This window comes from Dipodomys ordii, unplaced genomic scaffold, assembly GCF_000151885.1.
Source record: "Dipodomys ordii isolate 6190 unplaced genomic scaffold, Dord_2.0 Scaffold29, whole genome shotgun sequence".
Classification (NCBI taxonomy): Eukaryota; Metazoa; Chordata; class Mammalia; order Rodentia; family Heteromyidae; genus Dipodomys; species Dipodomys ordii.
Window position 1 is genome coordinate 6,136,195 of NW_012267245.1, and position 10,724 is coordinate 6,146,918.

The 10,724-nt window shown below is 47.6% G+C and overlaps 1 protein-coding gene across 2 annotated transcripts in view; it reads right to left on the reverse strand.

Annotated features, from left to right (window-relative positions):
* Positions 1-1,160: 1,160 nt before the first annotated feature.
* Positions 1,161-10,724, reverse strand: part of Pggt1b (protein geranylgeranyltransferase type I, beta subunit) — a 14,326-nt gene continuing 4,762 nt past the window's right edge. For both annotated transcript variants that reach the window (XM_013016113.1, XM_013016114.1), the window contains exons 2-8: positions 8,987-9,054; positions 7,916-8,067; positions 6,618-6,750; positions 3,966-4,011; positions 3,095-3,279; positions 2,427-2,535; positions 1,161-1,890 (exon numbers count right to left, since the gene is read on the reverse strand). In XM_013016113.1, the coding sequence (XP_012871567.1) occupies positions 1,709-1,890; positions 2,427-2,535; positions 3,095-3,279; positions 3,966-4,011; positions 6,618-6,750; positions 7,916-8,025 (765 nt within the window). In that variant the 5' untranslated portion in view covers positions 8,026-8,067; positions 8,987-9,054 and the 3' untranslated portion in view covers positions 1,161-1,708. The remainder of the gene's footprint in view (positions 1,891-2,426; positions 2,536-3,094; positions 3,280-3,965; positions 4,012-6,617; positions 6,751-7,915; positions 8,068-8,986; positions 9,055-10,724) is intronic.

The window sequence follows — 10,724 nt, forward strand, 5'->3', positions numbered from 1 at the left end:
AGCATGCCAATCATAAATAAATGACTGTTTCAAGTATCCGCATTTCCTTTTAGAAGGGTTTTATTTTAGGGCATGTCTCAGAAAAGAAATAAAAGTAAATTAAAAATGCCTATACCTAAAAAATACGGTACCTAGTGTTCCTAATCATTTAGCTTTTGAAGTCTGTAGAACAATTCAATTTTTATTATTGGACTGATGGAAGCCTGGCTCTTGCAGTGGAGAATTTTCTTTCTCCATTTCAGGACTGGACTCCTGCCTGTCTGTCTACCTGAGCTGAAGGCCGTGGTGTGTGCTGAGCTGGTAGCTCGCGTGGAGCCGTTTTTACCCTAGCTCCTTTAGGACGAGCGAGTTCACAGAATGAAGACAAAACAACGAATTAAAGCAAACTAACGTTTTTAAGCTCTGGATGGTTCTGTATCTCCCTAGCACTTACCTGAACTATAAAAATAGAAATGACATGCACGGAGCCGCACCATGAAGCTTACTTGAGTGGTTCCCTTTTTGTATTTGAACTCTTTAAACTGAAAAGAACAATTACTGTGGATTAAGCATCCCTCGTCCAAAATGCTTGGGACCACAAGGGTTTCAGATCTGGGCTTTCCATATCTACATCGTATCTCACGGACGGGATCCAAGGTTAAGTAAAAAGCTGACTGATGATACCAGCAGCTAAAGGTAGTTTCAGCATGCCTGCATGTTTGGTCTATGAAACTTTCCACCCGGGGGTCCCGTAGGTACGCAGAGTTGGGGTTTCAGAGCATTTCAGAGTTTGGATTTTGAATTTAAGGATGCTCAGACTGGAAGTTTAAAATTAGAGCAGTTTATACACTGAGAGCAACAAAAAAATTTTTTTAAAAAGGAAGAAAATCTCCAAATGGCTAAAAATCACTTAGTTATAAAAGAACAAGTATAATTTACAGTATCAAAAATCTCAGAAAAATAATACTCACTGTCTTTCCTGCTAAAAAAGTGTCTCCCCCCCACTGCCCTTAGAAGGCAGTGAATGCATCAGAGTTAAAAACCCCACACATCGATACTCACACCAGCAATGTCTAAAGACTCACAGAACACAAAACTTTCTCATTTATAATCAGTCAGGTTACTTTTCTCTCATTTACATAATAGTCCTCTGAAAACAATTTCCCTTTAGAAAACTAAAGTATTAGTTGCACCTATTTATTCTTGTTACAAACAATTAATTTCATTTTTATAGGCCACAAAAGTTTTAATTGGCACACTGAAGAATAAAACAAGTCATTCTTAAAAAAAAAACAAATGATGGGATCATCTCTTTTTGAAGAGTGATCCTGACACATGATTCAGTAAAGCCGTCTTTCCCCAACCGGCACCAGTCAGGACCGTTAAACAGTCATTGCCACTTGAGGGTTATCAACGCTGAGAGAAGTGTAAACTGGTTTGAAGATCTGTGTCCATATTTTAAGATATAATTTGTACCAAAGCGTTTTAAAAAGATAACCTACCTCCACACAGTTGATTTGCCTCAAAGAATTTCTTAAAAATACAGTGTAACATTTAAGAACCAAACAACATCCACTGCTGTGGTTCAAACTTCACCCGAGGCTTTCCCGAAGCCTGGTGGGAAGGTTGCACCGCGCGGTGGTGTCGCTCTCTCTGTGGAGGAGCACACTTGGTCGCACGTGGCCTCTAGCCTGGTGCTGCAGCTGTGCTCCGCGCCGGCCTGCCGCCGTCACGTCTCTACCTGCACGTGCTCCGAGCTCTGTACGCAGCCCTGGCTCTTCCACGCGCGATGGAGATCTCGAAGGCGCTCTGACGTCCGTGTGCTCACATTCAGGGCAGGATGGACTTTGCAGATGCCGCTCTCCTCCATGAGAGACAGCCCGCAGATCCCAAAGTACGCATGCAAAGCATCTGGAAGGCAGGTGATTTTAGTTATCGTATGCACACACTTCAAAATACATATCCAGCAGCCCCACAGAAAATTAAAATCACATTCAGGAAAATGCTAGTTTTTGAAATATTTGCTTCTGCTAAGTCTCAAACACCAAGTTTTAAAATACATATCATCAAAATGAGTTATTAGCTGGGCACTGGTGGCTCACGCCTGTCATCCCAGCTACTCAGGAGGCTGAGATCTGAGGATCATGGTTCAAAGCCAGCACACGCAGGAAAGGCTGTGAGACTCTTATCTCCAATGAACCACCAGAAAACTGGAAGTGGCACTGTGGCTCAAGCGGTAGAGCGCTCATCTTGAGCTGAAGAGCTGAGGGACAGGGCCCAAAGGCCGAGTTCAAGTCCGACAGTCCACAAAAAAAAAAGTGTTATCAAAGGAAAATTTCCTGAGATTCTACTGTGGACTGGAGGGGCAGGGCAGGGAGGGCGGGGCAGGGCAGGGTGGGGAGGGGCAGGGCAGGGAGGGCCTCGGGAGGGACTGTCCTGGACGGTACCTGGATGGCTGTCCGGCCACTTGGCAAATCCCCCTACGAGGCGGTCCTGAGTTGATAAGATATAATTTCTGTTTTTCTCAAAGTTAGTGTACTGGAAAATCTTCAGGAGCTGAAATGACAAAAAGCCATGAACACGTAAGCTCTTATGCTACCCTCCGGCTCATGACTCAGTGTGTGTCGTCCGTGACGAGTCTCCAGCTAAGGTCCCCAGGGCAGCTCTCTGCAGACCTGAGCACCTGAAAGTAGTCAACTGCCCAAGTGTGTATTTCCTTACCACATCCATTCTCCTTTTCCCAACCCGCTGGTTTTTTCTTCTGAATCAAGCCAAACGGATGTAGACTCAACATATAACTTCTCCAGTACACTTGACCCATCTGTCATTTTAAAAACACCATTTACTCTTATTTTTAGGATTATAGGTGTGAGCCCCTAAGCACCTGGTATTTTTAAATTAACAGCTCCCACATAATCTTTACTGGTATAACTTCTAGAAAGAAATCTCTTCTACACAAAGCACTGGTTAGCTTCAGTAACAAGTACTTGTGACTCTGGGAGGCAGGTGGTCTCGGAGTTGGTGTAAGGATGGACGTTTTCAAGCAGCAAACAAAGAGAGCTGGCCTCAGCTAATCCTGCTGGATGGGCAGTGCAGGCGCCCGGGTGGCCCTCACCTTGAGAGTCGCTCCCACCCAGAAGGAGTAGCAGGTGTCCACAGGCTTGTTGGGCCGCCCATGGTAGCCGTTCTGCTGCCGCATTATGCACCACCTCTTTATCCTGTTCAGCTCCTTTTCTGAAAACACCTCTTCCAACTTGCCCATCAGACACAGGGAGGCAATGCCACAGAAAGTTGATCCTCCTGTTAAACAAAGCCCGTAACTGAGATGCTATGAAAACATTGTACAAATTACTTGGGGGGGGGGGAGTGGTTAAATGAAAACAGTGAAATATAATTTTTAAACGACAATTTCAAAATATCCACTCAGTACAGAAACTCTTCCATGCCGCGTTGATCAACATAAGGTAATTTGAAGCTATACAAAATATTATACTTAAGAAAGTAAATGTTAAGCCAAAGAAAACTAAGCTTGTATTATTTACTGTTGGTTGTGGGGCTTGAACTCTGGGCCTGGGTACTGTCCTTGAGCTCTTCAGCTCAAGGTTAGTGCTCTACCACTTTGAGCCACAGCGCCACTTCCAGTTTTCTGAGTGGTATATTGGAGATAAGAGTCTCATGGACTTTCCTTGGCCTTGAACTGTGATCCTCAGATCTCAACCTCCTGAGTAGTTGGGATGACAGGCATGAGCCACCAGCCACCAGTGCCTGGCTAAGCTTTTATTTTTTAAACAACAGCTTAAGGAATAGCTGCAAGGTATTTTCATGCAGCTAATTAGCGAACAGATAACTGTATCATGGTCTGGTGATGACTAGAGACTAGGAGGCTTCAGTCTAGAACTGCAGAATGGAAGAGAGAACGAAAGCACACACATCAGGCTACAGTTTTCAAGGAAGTGAAAGACAGCAGCATGTTTATTGAGTCTCACCGTGAGATTCAAGTCCGGCTCCCTGGGCCAACCCATTGTCGTAGGACTGAAAAAGAAAACACTGCTTAGTTTGCTGAGAAATAGTAATACATGAAGAACACTCCTTTTTCTTTCTTTCTTTTTTTTTTTGGGGGGGGGGTCCAGTCATGGGGCCTCAGGCATGCAAGGCAAGTGCTCTACCACTGAGCCACCTTCCCAGCCCTTTTTTTTTAACACTCCATTAAAAAAAAAAAAAAATTTTTTTTCCAAAATATGCACTCTTTCTCCACAGAGAAGTAAAAGTAGCCATTTTCAAGGACCCAGCCTAGTCTCCTTTCCCAAACCAAATGTCTGAGTGCAGGGACTCAGTTCGGAGATACTGTCTACAGACCCAGCTCTACCCAGTATTCGGGCCCTACTTCCCTTGCACACTTCCTAGTATGTATTGGCTGACTGAAAATATAACGAGCCTGTGCATAAAACTTCCCTCTCCTCACACTTCCTCCAAAATCAAGAGAGCGAGGAGAACAAGTGAAAACGTGTGGGTTTTAGAAAGCATGATGAAGCGTCAGACCACTGCCGGTAGAGGAAGACACGTGGAGCGCTGGCAGGCCAGCTCTGACAGTCACCGAGCTGAGAGAGCTGAACTGTGCTAAGGGCTGAGGAGGAGAAAGGGGCACTGCTGGGAGGCAGGCCTTCTGCACACTCACGGTCCCCACACAGCGTCTCGGGCAAGCTGGCCCCCACAGTTCCAGCACGTACCCAGTCCAGTCACCCAGAGTGTAAATTTACAAATGGCTTAGATCTCATTCATCACAGCATACTGGTTTCAACCATTTAAAGTAAGCTCTTTGGTCCAGGAATGGCAAATGCCATCGGGATCAGTGATCAGTGCCATCCCTGTCTGCCAGCGGCTCCACCGTGGCTCTGCCACGGCGCCATAGCCGGGTGGTGAGCGCACAGGACGCTTGCCTTTCTAAGAAGGCATCGTGAAGAGGACCGCACATGCAGCGAAGAAGACCAAAGCGACACGCAGATGACAAGCGCAGTGAAGAAGCGTGGGACACTGACATGGGATGGGAGTGACACCAAGTTCACACACACACTACATACAGAACGTCTGAAACCACTAAGGGGCAGCACACTGCTTTACCAGAAAGAATGAGGAAAACACGACCTGGCAGGGGAGTCTCAAGGTATGTTGTTCAGTGGGGGAAAAAACCAAGGCCGGGGGTAGACTATCTCTGAAGTAGGGAAAGGAGAAGTAGATAGGTTTATATTGTCCCATGAAGAAGCAACACAAGGAAAATGATGGAAAAACCAGTAAGACATCCTGTCGACCAGATGGCAGGCACAGGGCGGAGGGTCACACCTCTCTGAACATGGCTCTCGCACAGTCCTGATATTCAGAAGCAGGCCAGCATCGCACACGTTACATAAATGAAGGTCAACAAAGAGGGGGGGACCCAAACTGTGCAAACACCTGAAGCCGACTTCAAATAAATGACATACAGACACTAAAGAGGAAAAATAAATGAACACTGTAGTATCAGAGAACTGAAGAACTCTTGCACTGGATCATGGTGTGCAGTACGTGGACAGACACATGTACACTGCGTGTGTCTGTGTGAGGGCGTCTGGGAAAACGTCCACACACTATCTAGCCCTGCCTACTGAGAAGGGCGGAGAAGCCATGCACACTCTCTCAGCACCGTCCTCCAGAAGAACGAGGACTGCAGATGAACCTGGAATATCTTATGCCGGGAAGCAGGAAGGCCCTGAGCATGAAGGAAACGCGGCGAGCCGAGCCGAGCCTGTGTGAGAAGACGCTCAGTGGCTACATCGGAGCCTCAATGAACAGCCAAACAGGAACTGACAAGAAAGACTGTAGCCCATGAAATAACACAACAATTCAGTCTGAAGCATTTCCATCGCCATTTATAGCATGGCGGTCAGAGCCAGACAACCATTAGTGCACACTTAAACACAAATGGATAGAAGTTTCATGACAGTGTATTTAAAGCATCCAAATTATGAGATAGTAAATAATTACAAAGAGGAAAAAAAATCCTGGCTTTGCAGAGGAAACTCTGGCACATATCACTTTACCAAGGGAACAAAAATAGGACAAATGCACGAACAGGAAGTCAGTGCACCTGGCCCACCTCCCTAACAGGTCGAAATCGGTTCAAGGTGCCTCTGTGTCCACTAGCTTAGAGCAAAGGAGTGGGGCGCTGGTAATCCTAGCTACTCAGGAGGCTGAGATCTGAGGATTGTGGTTCATAGCCATCCCAGACAGAAATGTCTATGAGACTCTTATCTCCAACCAGTAACCAAAAAATCCAGAAGTGGAGCTGTGGCTCAGTGAGGAAAAAGCTCAGGGACAGGACCAGGTCCCCAGTTCAAGCTATAGGACTAGCACGAAAAACCAAAAAACCAGAGCAAAGTATTATTCTGGGTAAGACTACTATTTATAGTCCATGGTATTTTCCTAAAAATAAATGTTAGAAAAAACACACAAGTATTCTATTTTCGTGACCAAGGACTTAATCTGCTCTACTATGACGAGCTCTGCATGGTCTCTAATCGTGGCGCACCAGGACAGCAATCTTAATTAATGCACACACACGTGCCAGCATGGATGGACCTCGCAGGAGTGTCTGCGCCACTCACCATGCTTCTGCGGATGTAGCTGATGGCCCTCTTCACATCCATGCCCGACCAGTTGTTGAGCATGTAGCAAATGCAGGACGCACAGTACACAAACCGCATGTCATTTTCACTGCCTTCCGGAACCGCACAGAAGCTGAAAGGAACAAGTGTATGATTATTAACACGCTGGACACAAATATTTTTACAGGCGGCTTCAAACACCTACTTTGTGTCTCTGCTACTGATATAAAATCCTATGCTACCTGTATGACGTACTAGGACAATGATATAAAACAATCTCTACTGGCCGTCAACTCGAGAGCGCTCTGGCTCAGAGCTACTGCACACCACCGAGATGCGCCGCCAGACACTGCCACTCCCACGAGGGGAGCTGGGGCACAGGGTGGGCAAGCCAGGCAGGGAGGCAGAGGGTGAGCCATTGCTTTGCTGCGAGGAAATCTCTCCCTTCAGCTCTTGTTTATTTATCGACCAAGATGAAGAAGTTTAGAGAATGCCAAGCTCAGATAGGCGGCGCGCCGGCTTTGTCTGCAGTCTTCCTCAAACAAGCGTAGTGCTGCAGCCGTCCACGTGGGCGCAGCAGTGAGCCTGCTGACACGGAGTCAGCCTACGCGGAGCCAGCCTACACGGAGGCTCGGCCAGCAGGAAGCTCTGGAGAGAAGTGGATGCTTACTTCAAAATAGTTTCTCATGTAGAAGGTAAGTGAAATTACTTCTGCCCTCATTCACACCAAGAATATGTTGGATTCCTTCCTGTCTTTGTTTTCTGCAGCCCAGGGCACTGAGATCAGGGCCTCTTACTTATCCACTGTGGCAGGCAGGCCTTCCCGAGCTGCAGCCCAGCCCGTGTGTGTGGACTATTTTCAGGAAGGGTCTGGCTTCTTTCTGTGCCTGGGCCATGCTACAGGCCATGAGATGGAGTCGAACCGCAACCCCCAGATCTCTGTCCTCCAGGTAGCTGGGATTATAAAGATGACTTTTCTGATGAAGCACTGGCTGGACACACTGGACGTCACCTGGTCTTTGTTCTTTTTGGCCGTGTTGGGTTGAACTGTCCTTGCATGCGCTAAATGAGAGCACAGAGCTACAACCTCCACCCTAGGTGGTTCTGACAAGAACACAGGATCCTCTAACCATTGGCTGTGTATGTTCATCTTTGTCGTTCCAATAACTATACTTACACACACACACACACAATGATACACACACGGTACTTATACTTACATACACACACACACAATGATACACACATGGTAATTATACTTACACACACACCCCTCCAGTAATTTCCAGTGATCCTACCTCCCATCCTCCAGCTGCAGGGCTCTCAGGCCAGCTAAGCAAGCTTCTTTGTTTACGCGGCTTAAGTCATCTCCAAGAATAACTAAACATGAAAGGCCGGTGTAGGTCATTGCTATATGGCCACTATCGTAAGGATGAGCTGTTCCAGGATTCTACAATTCAAATCAATTTTATGTCAATTAAGAAACTGAAATATGAATGCTTCATTAATTAGTTTGACACAAGGTTTTTTTGTCGGTCATGGGGCCTGAACACTGGGCCTGGGCGCTGTCCCTCAGCTCTTCAGCTCAAGGCGAATGAGCTACCAGTTGAGCCACAGCACCACTTCTGGCTTTTTCTGCTTATGTGGTGCTGAGGAATGGAACCCAGGACCTCCTGCCTGGGCTGGCTTTTGAACCGTGATCCTCAGATCTCAGCCTCTTGAGTAGCTAGGATGACAGGTGTGAGCCACCAGTGCCTGGCTAGTTATATGTTTAAAGTAGTACTGTATGGTATGATTTCATAGGTTAGCATTCCAGCAGTTTTGTTTTGGGCACCGGTGGCTCATGTCTGTCATCCTAGCTACTTAGGCAGCTAAGAGCTGAGGATCAAGGTTCAAAGCCAGCCTAGGCAGGAAAGTCCTGAAACTCATATATCCAATTAACGACCAGAAAACTGGAGGTGGCTCTGTGGCTCAAAGTGGTAGAGCACAGGTAAGCAACAGAGCTCAGGGCCAGCAACCAGGCTCTGACCCACCGGAGGGGGAAAAAAAAAAGAGAGAATACAGGCTGAAAAACCTATGACTCTCCTATAAGCTCAAAAAGCTAGAAAGGACAAACTGGCTAGAAATAAAATGGTGCGTGTGCGTGTACCCGAAGCCTCACGAAGGCCTGGGCTGCACGATCGCCAATCTCTGCTTGAGCCATTCCATTTCTTTTCACAGTATAAATTCCCAGGAGTACATGCACTGGGAGAGTGTTCCAGGGAGGGGGTGCAGGCTGCCCATAGACGCTGTTAGTTTGTAGTTCACTTTACTGGACAGCCTCATCTGTCTGCATTGTTTGCTCAGTCCACGCCCCGGTGGGGACTGACCTTGGACGGATTGAAGGGGATGCCCAGGTGGGAAGAGCCTCGGAAACCACAGCGATTTAGGTTTGATCCTAGAAAACAAAATGCACACTTCTTTAAAACACTCCTCCCTCCCTTCCGCGGTCTCACAGATGCTCCCCACGCAGCCAGGCTGTGACCACGCTGGCGGGCTGCACGGGTCCTGCACGGGGCACTCTGAAGCAGGGACTTATTACACACGGCCTCCCTCACACGACCATGTGACTCACCCTACACATGGTCAACAGGAAACAAATGCCCGTGAACGCCAGGCCCAAAGCGTTACTCAGGACCACAACCTGTCTGCAGTCCCACTGCTTTGTTTATTTGGTTGGTCCTGGGGCTTGAACTCTAGGCCTGAGTGCTGTCCCTCAGCTCTCCAGCTCAAGGTGGACACTCTACCACGTGAGCCACAGCACCACTTCTGGCCTTTTCTGTGTATGTGGTACTAAAGAATTGAACCGGGGCTTCATGCGTGCTAGGGAGCACTTCACCACTGAGCCACATGCCATCAGGTTAGGAGACTGACTACAGACTGGCGTGGATGGAAAGCTCTCGGGCTGGCGTGGATGGAAAGCACACTTGGCAAGTGTTAAGGTCCAGTTTAAGCCCCAGCTCTGCTTCCAAAATAAACTAAAAAGAATGCACAAGGAAGGTCTTATTCCTCCTAATTATGCAGGCATAGAAAGCAAGCGATGAGCACAGTTTCTTCCATTTTCCACCAGATGCTAACAGGGTGTGCCACCCCCCGCCCCCCACCTTGCTGGCTCTCCTAAACAACATGTCAGAGATACTTCAGCTCAGGACCCAAGTTCCACAGGCAGTAACCAAGGAAAATCGGTCAATTACATAGCATCGAAAGTAACATGGAAAGATAGCCATCGCTTTCCTTGCAATTTGTGAAGAAAAGTTTCTTCAAAGTAAAAATACCCTCTTCTCTCCTCTATCCCTTTCCTGTTCCCTTCCCCTTTTTCTTTCCCTTCTCTCCTTCCCTCCCTGTTCCTCCTCCCCCTCCTCTGTAAAAAAGACAATACAAACTGACACTGAATAAAAAAGTATATCCAGTATGGGCACTGGCGGCTCACATCTATAGAATCCTAGCTACTTTCGAGGCTGACAACTGGAGGATCAAGGTTTAAGGCCAGCCCAGGCAAAAAAAGTCTGAGAGACCCTTTTCTCAAGGTATCCCGGGTGTGTCATGCTCAGCGAGCCCACTGTGGACAAGGAGCTCTTCAGCTCTCCAGTCAGTGGAACACAGCAGGGAAAGTGCTGGCCCAGCGAATGGGAGACTGAGCCAAGGTCTCGGTACTACAAAAGACAAAAGGGGGTGGGCCCAGGTGGGGGGGCTGACTCTGAAGCTGGAGAAAAGGACAGCTTAATACTTCAGTTAAAACAACAGCAATGGGAAGTGGCGCTATGCCTCAAGTGGTAGAATACTTGCCTTGAGCCCAAAAGAGGCTCAGGGACAGTGCCCAGGCCCTGAGTTCAAGCCTCACAATCGACCAAAACAAGATCATTAATAGTACTTCGAGGGCTGGGAAGGTGGCTCAGTGGCAGAGCGCTTGTTTTACACGCATGAGGCCTTGGGTTCAATTCCTCAGCACCACATAAGCAGAAAAAAAAAAGCCGGAAGTGGTGCTATGGCTCAAGTGGTAGAGCGCTAGCCTTGAGCTGAAGAACTGAGGGACGGCGCCCAGGCCCAGAGTTCAGGCCTCACGACCAG